This window comes from Tenrec ecaudatus, chromosome 12 (genome assembly GCF_050624435.1).
Source record: "Tenrec ecaudatus isolate mTenEca1 chromosome 12, mTenEca1.hap1, whole genome shotgun sequence".
Classification (NCBI taxonomy): domain Eukaryota; kingdom Metazoa; phylum Chordata; class Mammalia; order Afrosoricida; family Tenrecidae; genus Tenrec; species Tenrec ecaudatus.
Window position 1 is genome coordinate 16,301,495 of NC_134541.1, and position 18,561 is coordinate 16,320,055.

General features: G+C 53.6%; 1 protein-coding gene across 1 annotated transcript; it reads right to left on the bottom strand.

Moving 5' to 3' along the window:
• Positions 1 to 1,254: 1,254 nt before the first annotated feature.
• On the bottom strand, positions 1,255 to 15,176 carry CD40 (CD40 molecule). Its single transcript, XM_075528670.1, has 9 exons — positions 15,040 to 15,176; positions 11,412 to 11,481; positions 10,979 to 11,104; positions 10,580 to 10,726; positions 7,368 to 7,461; positions 4,636 to 4,697; positions 2,825 to 2,911; positions 2,699 to 2,727; positions 1,255 to 2,166 (listed from the first exon to the last, which is right to left on the bottom strand). The coding sequence occupies exons 1-9, from the start codon at positions 15,088 to 15,090 to the stop codon at positions 1,999 to 2,001; spliced, it is 834 nt and encodes a 277-aa protein (XP_075384785.1). The 5' UTR covers positions 15,091 to 15,176; the 3' UTR covers positions 1,255 to 1,998.
• Positions 15,177 to 18,561: the final 3,385 nt, after the last annotated feature.

Sequence of the window (18,561 nt, forward strand, 5' to 3'; positions counted from 1 at the left end):
GAAAAATGCAACTAGGTCCCTCGGGTCTTCAGTCAGGCCTTTCTTCCCAAGTACCTCTGGGTGATGCCAACAGCTCACCTGCAGGTTGAGTCTAGAGCTTAACCATCTGAGCCACCCAGGACCTCTGGGAAACGAGGAGTCACACGGATGGGGTCAGCTACAAGTCCTGCCTCCCTTAGACACAGGAGGAAACCAGGAAGGCAAGAAGTAGAGGTGACTTGGCCAAAGTCACAGCTAAGAGTAGCCGAGGTGGGTCTGCACACTCTCCCCCACGCTGCCATGCACAGCAGTGAGCACCCCTGGCATTTGGACTCTCAGCAGGGGAGAAGGGCTAGCTCTCAAAGCTCCCCCTCTCCACCTCCACCACCACCTTGCTCCACTTGCTAAACCAAAGGTCTCCACCTGGTCATCCAAATGGCCCTTGAAGCTCTTCTGGGAAGGGTTCCAAGCCAGGTGGCCCTCTTGGCTCCCAGATCTCCCTCCCCTCCCCAGAGAAAACGCTTTCTCAGCACAGCCCTCTGGCCTGCTGGGCACTTGGGGGGAACCCAAAGCAGCTTCTTGCTGAGTGAAGGCTGCCTCCCGGCTTCTCCACCACCACCCCCACCCCCCCGCCCCGCTGGCCTGAGCCTCACCAGGAACCTCAGTGCTCCCCTTGCTCCTTCTTGTCCTACAACCTCCCCCCCCCCCCCCCCCCCGCCCTTCTGCTCCCACTCCATCTGCCGCTCCTCCTGGCTGGCTCCCGCTCAGATGGCACAGCAGGAAATGAGAACAGGAGGGTTATTTTTATCCAGAGATACTGCTGGGGGGTGGGGGGTGGGGGAGCACCATCTGACCGAGAAGCCACAAGGCCTGTCACAGTGGGGAGGTCAGAAGGGGTGGGAGGCCCAGGACCCCCTGGGAACAGAGTGCTCTGAGCAGGTAGTTCTGGGGAAAGCAGCAGAGTAGAATCCTGACAGAGGTCCCACCCCCCACTGCTGTGTGGAGGCAAGGCCTCTTCCCACCTTCAGAACCGAGGTTAGGGAGGCCAGTTCTACCTGCCCGGGTCTGTTTTGTTTGCAAGCATCAAAGGAGAACTATTTGCCACTACCCTCCCCCATGGCACCCCACCACCACAGACACAGGGGATGTACCCTTAGGGGCCAGCAGGCTGGGGCCATTCTTCAAAAGCCTCAGAAGTGCCCCCATTATTCCGTGCACCAGAAATGGCCCGGGTCACCCAGCACGCCAACCCCCAGATTACACGTTGGATGATGGTTTGTTGTTCTGTCTTTAATTACATAAGCAATATGTGAATCCACTCTCCTTTTGGAGGAAATGATCATAAAAATGAAGCATGATGGGAAACCCAAGAGTTCATTAACCAACCCTTCCTTCCCAAACTCTTCTCCCCCACACCCCAGACCTGACCGCACTTGCAGTTAGGAACGGCCGTCGCCTTGTCAAACCCGCTCCGGCTCATAGATAAGGCACACTGTGTCCATACACACCCTAGAGGGTACACCGGGCTGTTTTGCGGTATGTGCGTTTCAAAAGCAATGTTTTAAACCCATCATTCTGCAATGCACCCGGCACCGCCCCTCCTCCCCTCCCCTCCCCACTAGTGTCTTTGCGATCCTGCTGTCCACATACATTGCCGTGTTATCTGGCCAGCCCCCACCCCACCCCACTGGGCAGGTAAGTGGCTCCTGATCACAGCCAGCATGTCGGCGGTCCAGTGGGTGGCTGCCTCCCTGGGCACAAGGTCCCCACCGTGCTGCATCGCTGGAGCTTTCAGCCTCTGGTGCCCGCACCAAGAGTTGCGCCTTCCTCTTGGAAAGCCGGTTGGGAGACGGGAGGCTGCGGGCTGGAGAGAGGGGCCCTCAGGGTGACACACGGCCTTGGACGGGACCTTCAGGGCACAGAGGGGGCGACACCTCGCCCCCCCCCCCCCACGGTGGACGCAGCTCAGGGCTCTGCAGCCAGGTGCCGGCGGCGGTGGGCTCTCGGGCACACACAGGCTCAGAACCGCTCCTGCACGGAGACGCGGCTCTCTTTGCCGTCTTCCTGCGTGACGGGCTGGCACCCGTGTAGGGTCTCCTGCACTGGAGCAACCGTGTTGGCGCCCGGAACGTCCTCCAAGAAAATCACTTCCACGGGCTCCTTGCCTTGGTCCTCGGGCAGGGCAGCCTGCGGGAGATGGGCAGGGGTGACCAACGGCAGGGGCACCCTCCCTCCGCGAAGGGTGAGGGCCTCCTCTGATGCGGTCCCCTCCCCTAGCCCCTTCTTTTCCCCCACCACCCAAACCGAGGGTCAGCGCTGATTCTTTGGGCGCCTCCTGCCCCCTGCTGGCCACTGCGAGGGTGACAAGGAGCTCCAAGAGTGGGCGCCAGTGGGGCTCCCTGTTCAGCTCCACACATTGACCCAAGGCCCCATAGCAGGGCCGGTGGGTTTAACGCCTGGGACAGAGTGAAGAACAAACACCAGCCGTTTCCCTGGGGGCGTCAGAGGAGGCTCCCTGAGGAGGGGGCTCTGGACATGACAAAGGCTGGCCAGGAAGGAGTGGAGGCTAGGGTGCAGGGGCTTGTGAGAGGAGCGAGTTCTGCTGCTCTGTGGCCACAGGGCTGGACCCTGCAGGGATCCGGTTTATCCCATCTAGACACCAACAAGCCAGTCTTTCCTGGTGGCCAGAACTCTGCCTCAGCTGTGGAGGGGAACCCACCTTCTTCTTGGACTTCTTCAGCACCCTCTCTAGGAGAGAAAACATGAGAGAGGGGTTGGGAACCAGCGAGCGGTTCTGTTTTGTTCCTCGGCCTCCCCACGACTCCATCACCCCCCAAGGACTCACTGATTACAGCAGCCATCACAAGGAGGGCAAGCAGGGCTCCCAGGGTGCAGGGGATGGCCAGCAGGGCTCTCGAGCGAGGCCAGGGACCTGGAGAAGGCAAGACGTCAGCAATGACCCATGGCCACTCCACCCTCATACCACAGCATTGTCCCTTGATGACTGCAAAAGCCTTTCCAGCATCCTTGCTTCCCCGAGGTCCCCAGGGGCAGGTGGTAAAATGTGAAGGCAGATGTCTTTCAGGTGACCAAACTCACTGCCGCCCTGCGTATTTCCACTCACATGGGAGCAGAGAGCCTCGTTGAGCTCCCAAAGAGTGACTGGTGGGCTTGAACTGCCCATCTTGCAATTAGCATCCCAGCGCTTATCCCACAACGCTACCAAAAAGAAAACCTCACTGCCAGTGACGCGTTTCTGGCCCACAGCAATCCTGTAGCACAGGGAAGAGCTACCCCTGGGGGCGTTCCAGGATGTGACATCTTCGGGGAGCAGGCAGCGGGCAGCCTCGCCTCTCTCCCACAGAGCGGTTTAGAACCGCTGGCCTTTTGCGTAACAGCTCAACATGTCACCCACCACGCCACCAGGGCTCCTTTTAATGTAACCAGTACAATTCAAGTATGTGAGTGTCTGTGTGTATTTGCCAATATTTTTCCATTGGAATATTGCATATAAAATATCTGGGTAACTGGTTTGTCTGACCAATTTGGAAGCTCTGGCTCCCATGAAACACACGCCTGGCAGCCATCAGCTCCAGTGGAGGAGTGACAGCCAGCTGTCTCCACCTGTTCACCACACTCCCCACCATTCCCTACCCGCTGCCCAGTGCTGAGGCCCAGCACCACTTCCGTCTGCACCACTGCTTTTGTTACCGCATAAGAGAGGGGCAAGTGCCTTCAGTCTTGCATCCAAGTCCCCTTGGAGGTGGAGATTTGAAAGCAAGACCCAGAAGCCGGACACAGCTCGGGGAGACAAATGAGAGTCTCGGCCCGGAGCAGTGTAAAGGGTACCAAAAGACCCAGCCACCAGGATAGAGTGGTTTAATGCAATCTTGTTGAAAGTCAGCAAACTACAGCCTACAAAGGCAGCTGCCTGCTTTGGTTTGGTTTGGTTTGGTTTTAATAGAGTTTTGTTACAACCGGGATCAGGATTGGGGTGAAGCAAGTGCGGTGGGACCATGCAGGTGTGTGGCCGTAACTTGAAATTGTGTTCATTGTGAGCTGTGTGTGGTGTGCAATTCCCATTCATTTGTGGTGTTTTTTTAAAATAAAAGCATTGATTGAAATATTATTTATCCTAATTATCGCACTTGGGGACACTCCCTTAAATTATGTGTCCTAGGCAGATACCAAGAAAATGAATTTTTTTTTAAGAGAGAGCAAAATAGGGTGTATTCTCTTTCCTCCTGCCCTTGTCACTTCCTTACATGACCTTCCCAGTCCCTGTAGTTACTCGCACTTGTGAACCAAGCTGTAGACCAACCCTCCAATCAGCCTAAAACTCAAACCGAGCCCCTGCGAGGAGACCGTGTCACAATGTCCTGTACTTCAAGTGCAGGAAGGTGGAAAAGAAGGTAGGGAGGCAATTACAAGAACTTACTGAGAGAGGTGCTATTAGCGTCCGGTTTTACAGATGAAGACACTGAGGCTCAGAGAAGTAACATGCCCAGCCTCCCCCAGATACGTGGTCTGACACCCCCACCCCTAAACTCCTCTTACCTCCTCTCCTTTTCCTTAACCTGTTTCTCTGTGCCTCAGTCTCCCCCTTCAGTTCTTGACCTACCCAGCCTCTGCAAGGACCCACGGGCCAGGACTCACCACAGAGAACATCGGTCATGGTGGTCCCTGCCTTCACCTCAGCCAGGCCTTTGGTCCTGCAGCTGTGCACAAAGCCACATGTCAGCATACAGGCGCACAGAGAAAGACACACGACGGTCCTCTACCCATTCGATGCCCATCCCCGGAGGAAGGCAGTCCAACAGTCTACAAGTCTGGGTTCACCGAACGGCACGCCTCCTGCTACATCCCACTCGGGTTACTTGGGGAAGCCACCGACTCCTAGAGAACTCCGAGTGGAGAGCAGCCCCCACAGCCTGTAACTCCAGGAAGAGCTTCGTGACGCTGGCGGAAGTGAAGGAAGCATCATGCAGAGTGATGACAGGTCCGCAGTGGCTGGAGCAGAAAGGCGATGAGGCTGGGGTCGGACCACGCTTCTCCGCCTCAGCACTACGGACACTTGGGGTGGAGACACCCTGTGCTGGGGACGGGCTGCCGTCTGCATTTTAGGAAGCTGAGCCACACCTGGCCTCTGCCCCACTACATTTCAGAAGCATTTTACCTCCCTAGCTGTGATGGCCAGCAAGTCTCAAGATGTTGTCCAAAGCCCCAGGGAGAGCAAAGTTGCCCCCACTGATCTAAGGGTACTCAGGAGACTTCCCCGGGGGCGGAGGTGGGGCTGGGAGATCTGAGCAGCCCTAAGGATGTGAAGTTACCATGGCATTGTCCTGCGAGGGAAGCCGGGTGGGGAGATGCAGCCTAGTTTTAGAGGACTGTGGGACATTGGGTCTTTAGAAGCAGGACATGGATGACCAGGCATGGAAGTTTCACGTGAAGTCAGCAGGTCAATCTTTAATCAACATCCAACCAGATGACTGAAGTCGTTCCAGACATGTCTTTAAAGTTTCTGTGGGACCTTTTGTCAAATAACATCTGACAAAAAGGAGCTGGAGGAAAGGGGGAGGGGGCAAGGAGGAGAAAGTACAGGCAGAGTGGGCAGCCAGGGTCCCCCTGCAAGCAACCAGAGATGAGATGATGAAGACCTGGCCTGGGAATCGTGGGGAGGAATGGGCAGGGATAGGAAACAAAGGGGGCGGGGGGCAAAGCAAGTACCTGGCTTCACCTTACAGCACATTGGCTCGTGTCTCTTCCTCGAGCCCTGTAAGACCAAGGTCTCTGTGCTCCAAATGAGGACACAGAACTCCAACAGGGAGCTCCCCCAAGGTCACACACTAGCCAAACTGCAGTCGGAGTGTAAGCCTGCTCGCTGATCCTTCGGCACTGTCTGTATTGAACTAGGCGGCCCCAGAATATGCGTGGTCAGTCCTAACCCCTAGCCTGTGGGCAGGGCTTCGTACTGATGTACATCGATAGGGTCGCTGTGCAGGGGAACTGACTCACTGGCACCTGACAACAACACACTGTGGCCACAGCCCCATTTGGGAGTGGGTGTTCTTCCGTCTGATCATTCCACCATCTTTGAGCAATGCTTATCAAAAGAAACAGTTGTTGATGGTTGTCAGGGGCAGGAGGGAAGGGGAGAATGAGGAAGGAAGAAACTAGGGGATCCACGGTCGGTGCTAAGTTGGTGAAGGGGAAGACCGTATCTGACAAAGGGGAGACGGGGAGGGAGGAGCGGGAGGGAGAAATCTAAAAATGACGAACGGATGCATAAACAACCACCTAACTCACAAAACATTTTCTGGGTTCTTTTTTTTTTTTAGGGGGGAAATTCGATTTTAAAAATTCAGCTAATACATTAATGGGAAAAAGCATAATGTAAAACAAGGAATGGGAAAGAGGGTATTTAAGCACCTGCCAGGCAGGAGAGGGAGGCAAGGGAATGAACGGTGTGTGTAAAGAGTTGGAGGCGGGGTCTTCAGGCAGCGAGAGGCGGGGCCAAGGTCAGGATGTCAGGAAATGGAGCCAGAAAGTCAGCCGGAGGTTTCCACCACCAGGCTAAGGGGCTTGGGTTTCGTCCTGAAAGCCTAGGGAACCGCTAAGCACTTTCAATCTGGGGCTGTTGTGAAATGCATTTTAGAAAGCTCGCTTTGGCAACAGGTGGAGAACTGAAGGGGGGAGCCAGACGCGAGGCTGGAGGACAGTGAGGAGACTGAAATGACAGTGGTGGTGGCGGCGGTGATGAGAAGGAGCCAGATCCCAACACATTTAGGTCAATGGACAGGACCCAGAGAGGAATGGGGGGGCTGGAGATGAGAAAGAGGAAGTGCGTTAGATGGGTGCCTGTAGGCATGGTGGTAAGGGGACCCAAGGGGTGGAGTTCATTCTGGACACACGGAGCTGGAGGTGTTTGTGGTCATCCAGGTGGAGGGGGGCCCACGAGACAACAGTGGGAGGGAGATCTTGATGGGGGCCATCAGCAGGAGGGGGTAGTTGAAGCCACAGGTGTGGATGCAATCTTCCAAGGAAGGGAAGAGAACTCAGAACAAAGGCCTGGAAAACCCAGCGGAGGAGCTGGAAAGGAAGAGGAAGTCTGAAGAGGCGCAGGAACAGGAGGAGAAGGAAAACTCAGAGCGGGATCATGAGAAGGGACCATGACAGTCCGTGAGAAGGAAGGAGACCAACGGTTTGTGGCATATGAAGAGAGAATAGGCAAAGCCAAATCTAGAGGTTGCATATGAGGTCCCTCCGTGGTGTTCTGCCAGTGTGTGCCTGGACAGGGGAGCAAGGTGGTGGGAAGAGGACTGGATGCCATGGAAGGTGGACCCATGCCCCTCCTGGGGCAGGGAGCAGAAGGGGATGAATCCTCATACCTTGTCCAAGGGCGACACTTGTCATTAGCAGATGACACGTTAGAGAAGAAACCGTCCGGGCAGGGTGTGCAGGTGGTGTCTGCATTGCTTGTAGCTGGCATAATAGTGGGGTAGGAGGAAAACACAAAACTCAATATATAGGTATAAGTACGCATATATGAATGTGTATGTTTATGTATGTATATATATGTAAGTGCAACAAAAAACAGACTTTGGGCCTCTATGTAAATCTCACCTTTGTACAGGAATGGTTTGTTCTAGTAAATGTAGCATTGTACGATACCCACCCCCCAGGCATGATCACTGAAGACAAAGTGGGTGCATAAGTAAATGTGAGGAAAGCTGATGGTGCCCGGCTATCAAAAGCTATAGCATCTGGGGTCTTAAAGACTTGGAGTTACACAAGTGGCCATCTAGCAGGGAAGCAACAAAGGCCACGTGGAAGAAGCACATCAACCTGTGTGATCACAAGGTATCAACAGGAAGTGGTATCAGATGTTCAAAAAACACGCATCCAAATTGATATGAAGGGGACTGGATGTCAATGGAGACCCAAAGTCCACCACCAAGACAACTGGACAGTCCCTCTTAAAAGGGGCTCGTGGAACAGAGGATAAATCCAGGGTGCGGTGTGACACTGATGAACCACATAACCAACCTCTAGTTCTTTAAGATTTCCTCCCCTTACTGTTGTGGTCCATGACGTACCTCATTGGTCATGTTAGATCTGCGCATATTCATTTGTACATTTAAGATCTCTCCATCTGTGTCAGTCAAGATAGATAACCCCTTAGAGACACTGACAGGAATAACGGTTCCCAGAGGGTACGGGAAGTAAGAGGAGGTAGGGGTCGGGACGAGGTTTGGGGGGTGGGGATAGCACTGATGATTGTAGAACCCCACCCAGTGGGATTGAACAACAGAACTGTATGGGATGAGAAGGGATATAGTGGAATGAGTAAGATATGTCAATAAAAATATTGAGATACTATCTGGAGGAAAAACAATGGGACCAACAGTTCCGGGGGGACTTGGGGTGGAGGAGTAGGGGGGTAAGGAAGTGGTGTTAACAAACACAGGGACAAGGGAACAACATGGGACTCAAAATGGTAGTGAGGGGGGAGTGGCAGGCCTGGTGGGGAATGATCAAGGGTAAGGTTTCGTAGAGAAGAGGTATAGCTGTAGCCCAGGTGGGGATGGAGCATGGTAGAGGGGCAGGAGGAAAGTCAAGGGAGATGGAGGAAGGAGCTGGGAGTCAAGGGGAATTTATGGAGGTCTAGACAAAGACATGTACATGCAAATATATATATGAGGATGGGGAAATAGATCTATGTGTCTATATTTATAGGTTTAGTATTAAGGTGGCGGAAGGACCTTGGGCCTCTACTCAAGCACTCCCTCAATGCATGAATACTTTCTTTTATTAAATTGGCACTCTGTGATGCTCACTCTCCCGACACAACTGCTGAAGCCAAAGAGGGTGAACAAGTAAATATGGTGAAGAAAGCTGATGGTGCCCAGCTATCAAAAGAGATAGTGACTGGGGTCTTAAAGGCTTGAAGATAAACAAGCAGCTATCTAGCTCAGAAGCAACAAAGCCCACATGGAAGAACACACCAACCTGTGTGATCGCGTGGTCCCGAAGGGATCAGTTATCAGGCATCAAAGAACAAAAAAATCAATAAAATATAAATTTAAAAAATTTTTAAAGAACAAAAAATCATATCATTGGCTGCACACCTCTATGATACGATCGCCGAAGACAAACGGGTGCATAAGCAAATGTGGCGAAGAAAACTGATGGTGCCTGGCTATCAAAAGAGATAGTGTCTGGGGTCTTAAAGGCTTGAAGGTGAACAAGCGTCCATCTAGCTCAGAAGCAATAAAGCCCACATGGAAGAAGCACACCAGCCGGTGCGATCACGAGGTGCCAAAGGGACCAGGTATAAGGCATCATGCAAAAAAAAAGAATATATATGTATATATATGTGTGTATATGTGTGTGTATGTGTATATGTGTGTATATATGTATATGTGTGTGTATATATATATACATATATATATATATACATACATACCATAGTGAATGAAGGGGGAAGTGCAGAGTGGAGACCCAAGGCCCAAGTGTCGACCACTGGAGATCCCCCTCATAGAGGGATTTAGGAGAGGCGATGGGTCAGTCAGGGTGCGATGTAGTACCGATGAAGAACACAGCTTTCCCCCAGATCCTGGATGCTTCCTCCCCCCCAACTACCACGATCCGAATTCTACCTTGCAGGACTGGATAGGGCAGAGGTTGTACACTGGTGAATATGGGAGCTGGAGGCACAGGGAATCCAGGGTGGACGATACCTTCAGGACCAGGGGTATGAGGGGCGATGCTGGGAGAGTGGAGGGTGAGTGGGTTGGAAAGGGGGAACTGATTACAAGGATCCACATGTGACCTCCTCCCTGGGAGATGGACGGCAGAGAAGGGGGGGAAGGGAGACTCCGGATAGGGCAAGATATGACAAAATAACAATCTGTGGATTATCAAGGGCTCATGAGGGAGGGGGGAGTGGGGAGGGAGGGGAAAAAAAGAGGACCTGATGCAGAGGGCTTAAGTGGAGAGCCAAATGCTTTGAGAGTGATGATTAGGGCAAAGAATGTACAGATGTGCTTTATACAATTGATGTATGTATATGTGTGGATTGAGATAAGAGTTGTATGAGCCCCTAATAAAATGTAAAAAAAGAAAAAAAAAGAAAATGATTAGGGCAAAGAATATACAGATGTGCTTTATACAATTGATGTATGTATATGTATGGATTGTGATAAGAGTTGTATGAGCCCCTAATAAAATGTTTAAAAATATATATTGAGATAAAAGAAAATTAAAGAGCCTATTTCAGAGCTAGGGAAAAAAGAAATGCTTGTAGCTGGGGTGGGTACAAGGCACATCAATGCCACAGTGAAACCTCCTGACCACCTTTGGGGGTGGGGAGGTGAGCAGGTGGAGCAGGAAGAGCTTCTGCTTGAAGTCTCTTGCTCCACCGAGCACCGCTGCCCCCCCACCCAGCTGCTGCAGCCTCCAGGAGGACTTCACCCCCTGCCCTCCCAAGGGAGGGAGGAGACTCCTTCCCACCCCCACCCCCACCCCGAGTCTCCATTCCATCCTCCCCTGTGGCCATGGTTCCCCTCCTGCCTTTAGACCCAGTGCCCAGGCCACTCACCAATCTCCTGGACGCCAAAGCCAGCGGGGCAGGAGCTGTGTTCGGCACAGATCCTGCAGGCGTGGCTGGTGCAGTGCCAACCCTCCTTACAGATGCAGATGCTGTCTTTCTCCAAGGTGCCCTCGCTCTGAACCCGGAACCCTAAGACTGAGCAGAGGTAAGTGTGATGGGCCCCTCCCTTCCTGGGCCACACTCGGAGCCCTGCTGCCCCCTCCTTTGTTCTCAGGCCCTGTTCACGTAGGCGTGGTCATCACAGTGACCAAATCCCTTCACTGCCAGTACAACCCAGGTCCTGGCAGGATGGCTGCCTTGCCAGGAAGGGGCTGGTTTAGCAGCCTGGCTTCCTGAGGGCCACCCCGCATGCCTCCCCTCGCCCCCCGCCCCCCACAGCCTACACACTGGAGTCACAGTGGCTGTGCTGGTGGCAGCGCCTCTCTCGGTTCCAGGTGCCCATGAATTCGCCTGTGCTGCAAGGACGGCAGTCTGTGCTGATGCCCTCGGAGCAGTCGTTCCTCAGGACCGTGCCTGGAAAATAGCAGGAAGTGCGGTAGCTCCGGCCAAGGCCAAGTCAAAGTCAGGCACCTCTCAGTCTGGGGAGTAAGCAGTGCGGAAATGAAAGCCCGGGACTCCCCCATCCTCCATAGACTGAAGCGGGAGAGGGAGGAGAAGGGAACCCTCGTCTTGGGGGAGCAGCGCTCTGCCTGACTGAGGGAACCCAGAACATTCTGTAGCTGGGCAGCAACGGGGCCCTCCCAGGGGCTGGCTGCAGACACGGGCTTGCTAAGGTCAGCAAGAGGGGTCCCCCCAAGGGGCTGGAGGGCTGGGCTCTCACCTGGCCGGCACAAATCGCAACACCGACCGTTCACCTGGTACTGTCTTTGGTTGCATGGCTCTGCGTGGACCTGGAAACAGAAGTGCAGAAGGTGAAGAAACTGGGGTCTCCGCCGTAGCCAGCAGGCAGGAAGGTTGAAAGGTGGCCCGGGCAGGCTGGCCCCAAGTGGAAGGACAACGTGGAGCCCGTGCCTGCCTATGACCTGGCCTGTTTGTTTTTAACTCAACTGCCAACTGATCTGATGCTTGAAGCGCCCAGGGAGCCCGTCCAATATTTTAGAAAGCATTTGTACAGGGCCCGAGGATAATCCTAGAACAGGCCAGAGTGTCCTTGTGGCCTGACTCTGGGCTTTTTCCTCTTCTCAAAGACGCGAGTGCCAGCCGGCCGGTTCCCCTGCAGTCCCAAAGCTGGCCGACGATGTCAGCTTGTCCCAGTCTTGGTTGGGGCTATATTTAGTCCCAGGCCTCTTCCTCCTAATTCTTCAGCGCCTCCTCCCCTAACCCCATCCTGCTTTCTCATCCAGGCCCCTCCCTCATGAACCGCTAGGCTTGTGGAGGGGCAGGGACAAAAGTCAACTCTTCCATTCTACCGAGTGTTGGGATTGAGGACAGGGAGGCTGGAACACTTGTTGAGAATCACGCAGCAACAGACTGAAGGTGGCTCCCTTTCTTTATAGGGAATGAAGATCTCTTCTTGTTGGCTTAAATAGACTCCTGGTCCAAGCAGGCCTTCTGGCATTGCCGTGTCTCACAAATTATCCGAAAAAACACACTCACTGCCGTGGATACGATGCGGAACAGGGTCGGAAACCCCTGTGGGTTTCAGACTACCGCGCTTCATGGGAGTAGAAAGCCCCATCGTTCTGGTGGTTTCGAATTGCTGGCCTTGCAGTTAGCAGCCCAACTTGAAACCAACACGCCACCCGGGCTTCTCCCACATAAAACCCCAAACCAAACGCACTGCTATGGAGTCGATGGCGACTCACAACGACCCCACAGGACAGGGTAGAACTTCCCCCAAGAGTCACCAAGACGGTATCTCTTACGGGAAGAGAAACCCCCAGTCTTGGCCCCCGTCTTTCTCCCTCACAAATAAAAGCCCTAAAAATAAATTCTCCAGAAACAAAGTGCTGTTCAGAAGCCCCTGGGGGCTGCTGGGCTGCTGAAGCCCTCCCCCATCAGGCCGGCTCTTAATTTCCTGTGTGAGGAAATGAGGACTGTGAAGTGAGTCTGGGTTGTTTCACATTATATCCACTCCCACTTGCTGCCATCAGGTCCTTTCTGACTGGGAGAAAACCTACAGGACAGAGGTGAACTGTCCGGTGGGGAAAGTGCTCCTTCCTCCTATTCCTGTCCTCTTTTTACCAGAGTAGAAACTCTCGTCTCTCTCCTGTGAGCTGTTAGTGGTTTTGAACTGCTAACCTTGCAGTTAGCAACCCAACACATAATCCACTAAGCCACGTGCTCCCTAAAATCGTCCCACACTTTGGGAGTAGCTGGTGAAGACAGCACAGGTCTGAGAACCAGGCAGCTCTCGGCTTTCTAATCCCCAATCTGTAGAACTCACTGGTTACCCTCTTACTGGCCTGTTTCGTACCCTCAGTTTTCTCGTCTCTGAAATGGCAGTAATCACGCCTGCTCTGCAGGTTGGGCTGTGAAGATTAGAGAGAACTTATGTGCGCGATCTGGTACAGGGTACAGAACAGTGAGTCAGTTACAATTCATGGCGAGCTGGGCAGAACTGCATCCACAGGGTTCTCAAGGCTGTGGCCTCCCAGATACAGAGGTGCCATGGCTGTCTAGGAGCTGGTCAGAACTCAAACATGTACGTATATTCTTTCAGCCTGGGTAGCTAAGCTAGTCACTTACGGAAGTACATCTTACCCAGAATAGGGAAGGAAGTGGAAAAAAGGGGTGCTGCCCCCACCTGCATCCCAATGCACCAACCTGTGACCATTCACTCAGCAGCCTGCTGGGACCCTCCCCTCTCACAGTACCAGGGCTGGGACAGGCCTTGCTGTCCGTCATCAGACACAGGAGAAACACAGCTCCTTCTTTGAAACTGTGTCAATCCCCACCGCTCCCACGCTCTACCCAAAGGAACTTGGGACCAGTCCTGGGAGGCTCAAGAGTCCGATGGATGTGGACTCACATCCAGCTTCCACCAGTACTCAGCTAGGAGGCTTTGAGCAAGGTATTGCCCCTTACTGAGCCTCAGTTCCTCCACCCGTTTAACAGGGAAGCTGGGGAGAATGAGAATGCATAGAAAGCATGAGCTTGTAGATGGACAGATAAGAAGCCCTTGATCAGTAGCCTGTGCTGTGTGGAGGCTTGGTGGTATAGGGCATTACCAGTGCAGCTGCTAAACCCAAGGCCAGCAGTTCGAGACCTCCGACAGATGAGGCTTCTCGCTCCCGGTTGTATACACAACCTCTAGCTGGAGCCCAAACGGGGGTGAGGGTGGGTTATGGGGGCTCTTGAGAAGCCAAGACAAATGACCCTGTGGAATCCTGCTCCACCCCACCGTACAGAGGGCCCTCAGGCTCCCCTCTCCAGTTCCACTTTCCTGATGCCTGCCTTTCCCCTAAGACCCAGGGCTCAGAGTGAAAATGAAAGCTGGGGCCCAGGCTTCCCCTTGCTCCTGACCCCCCATCACACACACACCATGGGCCATTCATCGGACCTCACGAATCCACACCACCAAAACCACATTTGGTATCACGAGTCAACCCCAACTCGTGGCGCCCCTACAGGGAAGAGAACTGCCCCCTTTGGATTTCTGAGACTTTACAGGAGTAAAAAGCCCCTCATCTTTCTCCTATGGAGTGGCTGGTGGGTTTGAACTGCCAACCTGGTGATTAGCAGCTCAGTGCATGACCCACCATGCCACCAGGAATCTGACAGCATCACCACCCCAATTGGGGACGGAGGGGAGGCACAGAGGAGTAGGAGAAAAGGGCCAGGTACTTGGGGGATTCCCAACCTCCAGAATGAGGAACTACAAAAATAATTTAAACTAAAAATGAGTCAAGCACAGGGTTCTGAAAAATCCCGGAGACTCGCTTGGTTGCTTCTGCGCCTAGAGAAACCCCCCACTGGCCCGAGCTTGGGTCCCCTGAACTGTACATCCCCGCCTGCGTGTAGGAGGCGGGCGAGCAATGCCAGCCTTTCCAGGTCTGGAATCTGCCCCCCACCTGGTACCTACAGATGGCCAGCATGAAGGCAGCGGGGGCTGCAGAGACGAGGATCTGCCCACAGGGGGCGAGGGCTAGCAGAAAGGGGCAGGAAGCCGCTAGATCCGCCCCCTTCTCAAGGCTGCCCGCCCTTCCCTTCCGGCGCTCGGACACTGCCCAGAGGCAAGCCCACCCTCCAGCCTTCGCAGAGACCCTGTCCACGCCTCGAGGCTCATCCGTACCTGCACTGCCCACCCCCTGCAGACCTTCAGTGGGCCACCTGGGGCCGCCGCGGGTGCGGAGACAGAAGACTCACCCCATTCGGGCAGCGTCCACCCGCCTGTCCCCTTGAAACCAACCAGGAAGGTATCTTCCCCAAGAGCCTTGCTCCCCTCCCCTCCCCATATCCCGCTCAGAAATCCCCAATTCCCGGGGCAGGCCAGAAAGTGAACTCACGGTAGTCAGCCAGCAGCCCCAGAGGAGGGTGTGCAGAAGCAGCCGAGCCATGCTGCAGTGAGAGCCCGCTGCCAGAAGACTAGGCGTCCGGCGGTGCCTGTAGTTACACCCCCGCCCGGTTGTGGCCCCGCCCACAAAGGGGCGGTACCCTGGGGGACCAATCGCGGTCGGTATGGCTTAGGGCGGGGCCCCGCCCCCAGGGATTTTCCCCAGGACATTCCCAAAAGTTTCACGGAGCCTGGAGTTTGGGGACGCACCGGAGAGGCGGCCAAGACCAAGTCCTCTCTCCTCACCCAGGATGGATAGAGTTCCTCGCTGATGCTGGGGACCTTCTTGGGTCCCACCAGCCTCCTCCGGGAATCCCGGCAGAACCGAAAGCGGCCCCGCGGCGGATGGAGAGGCTTGGAAGAAGTTCCCCTCGCTCCGAGAAACAGGAAGGCTACGGCGGCCGCCTGGCGAGGAGGGGCCGGAGAGGCATTTAAAGGAAAAGGGTTTCCCGGTTCAGTGTTGCTCTTCCAAGTGAAATCCCCTCGCATAGGCGCCGCGTCCCCGCCGCCTCATCCACCCACGCACCAGCGTGTCCACATCCAGATTTCCTCTCATAGGACCCCGTTGAGAAGGTTACAAAACAGGGCCTTCGCTTTGCAGAAACACGCACAAAATGGCATTTCCTGAATCGAGTCTTTGAATCCAAGATTAACCATCGCCGCGCTGTAGCACCCAAACCAACCAAACTCGCCTCCATGGAGTCAATTCTGACACACAGTGAGCCTACAGGTCAGGGGTAGAACTGTGGAAAGGCTCGTGCTTCTTCCGCACAGCGGCTGGCATTTTCCAACGTTAACCTTGTAGGTAGCAAAGTGTAAGCACTACACGTCCACGGTTTATCAGCTCTGTGGCACCAAACTAAACGAAACTCACTGCCATCGAGTCGATGCTGACTCACAGCGACCTTATAGGGCAAGGTAGCGTTGGCCCTGTGGGTTTCCGAGACTAACTCTTTACAAGGATAGAAAACCCACATCTTTCACCCCCAGAGCAGCAGGTGGTTTCCAACTGGTGACCTTGTGGTTATTAGCCCAACAAAGTAACCACTATGCCCCAGAACACCTGAAATCTGCTCCAGGCCCTGTTTCTGATGGGCTGGGTTGTCTTGAGCTTCGGTCCCCAGGCCCCTGAAATCTGAAGAGCCAGAAGTGGGTAGTAGTTGGAGTGGATTTCTGTGCCAGGCAGAAAGACCAGGCTGCTCAATTTAGGGGAAATGGGAGAAGAGGCTGCTATTCAATCCTGCCCATGCCTACCTCCTGGCTTCCCTGCAAAGGACGTATTGGTGGTACTGGGATTCTACCTCTGAGACCTGCTAAGTGCCCACAGTGGATGCCGGTGGACTTTCTACCTCAGAGGTACTGGCAAGTCCCTCTCGGGCTGTCACAACAGAGGAAGCCAGCAGTTACGTAGGACAGAAAGAGAAGTCAGTACAGCAGGACAGGAAGCAGAGCGAAGATTTAATAAGCACCGCTTGTTTCCATCACAAAGCAGGTCCCCTCTCGGTTTGAGGAAGACCCCGGTCTAGGTGCGTTACATCAGGTCTCATGGGAATTGGGTGATGGGGTCCTATTGACTTGCCTCTGTCCCATGCTGCTTTCCCAAGCCTTTTATTCTTGTATCCTGATTGGTCCTTGTTCCAGCACAACGGTTGATCTCATAATCCACCTTATCATGTGGGGTAGTGTTAGTCCAGAGATCATCTGGCTATGGCTGCTGGAATGGATCATGTGAGGCGAGGGGGATGGGTCATCCAGACCTCCAGCTGACGCTGACATGACCAGTAGAATGGATCCACTGAAGTGGTGTTGGGATGAGTCATCCAAAGGTCATCGGTGAAATGGATCGGGTGAGATGATTCAGGATAGGTCATTCAGACCTCTTGGCTCATCCGGGCCTCTAGCTGACCCTAGCATGGCCCCGCTGAGGGGAACAGGACTCTGAATTCATTCAGAATATTGGGCAGTGACCAGTCTGGCTACTTCCAGCTGAAATGGGACAGGGGACCTATTTTTTCACAGTCTGAGCTCTCTTGGCTTTCCGTAAACCTGGTGTGGGAGGACACTGTACCCATCTCTCACCCCATTTTTTCATGGAACTGCTGCAATCTGGAAGAGACCAACTTGACCAGCAGGTTAGAAACACATGGGCCAAACAGCAGGAGACAGATAGCCAATTGTGGTCCAAGAAAGGAAAGCAACCAGGAGGCCCAACTCCAAACCTGGGACCATGAGCTCCAAGATTCTGACAAGTGTTGACACCTTCTGGAGGCCTTCTCAGCAAGCTTACGGGTCGCCTCTCTCACAATGCCCGATCACTTCACATAAAAACAACGCTTTTCTCCTAAAAAAAATGCACCGTACTCCCTTTTCTGCCATTAATATGTCTAGGCCCTGTCGGTTCTGAAGGGTGACGGCTGCTAGTGAGTCTATCTGATCCTGGATGGCTGGATGCTCCGTCCGATCTCCTCTAGACTATCCAACAAATCCTTGGACAAAACTTGGCAATAATGGAATGCAGAGGCGAGGACCCCAATGCCAATACCCATTCCGACAGACACTCCTAAGCCTACGAGCAGAGGGATGAATTGGATTGTCGATGCTAGAGGCTAGTGGCATGGGTATCGTCTGGTTGTTGGCAACTATGTCTATTTCTGGGGCTACACAAACCAACAGACAGCTTCCTGTCCAGTTAGCTGGGAGGCGTAAATAGGTACTTGTTCCACACAGGAAGAATGTACTCTGATTGTGAAGGCAGTAATTGGTGTCGATCATAAGTCAATGGATCAATCTGTTGTTTTCATTTTCCCAAATGGAAAGGGATCCAGCTAAGACAGCTCCCGTGAGAGGTTGTAAGGGACCAGAGGAGCTCTAGGTCGGTAGCGAGGAGGAACCTTGAGACTTGTGGAGCCTTTATAGGTGGGGACCAGCAGACACTCCTGGGGGGTGGGGTTCTCACAAGTTTCCCATAGAAAGAAGGAAAGGCAGGAAGTGGGTCTCCCTTGGCAGTAAGCAGAGCCTCTGTCCAACAGATCACCCTTCTTTTTTGTTTTATTGGGGGCTCGTACAACTCTTATCACAATCCATGCACACATCCATTGTGTCAAGCACATTTGTACATTTGTTGCCATCATCATTCTCAAAACATTTGCTTTCTGCTTGAGTCCTTGATATCAGCTCTTCATTTTTCCCCTCCCTCCCCGTTCCCTCCTCCCTTTTGAACCCTTGATAATTTATAAATTATTATTATTTTGTCATATCTTACACTGTCCGACATCTCCCTTCACCCCCTTTTCTGTTGTCCGTCCCCCAGGGAGGAGGTTATATGTAGATCCTTGTAATCGGTTCCCCCTTTCTACCCCACCCTCTCTCCACCTCGCTATTGTCACCACTGGTCCTGAAGGGATCATCTGTCCTGGATTCCCTGTGTTTCCAGTTCCTATCTGTACCAATGTACATCCTTTAGTCTAGCCAGATT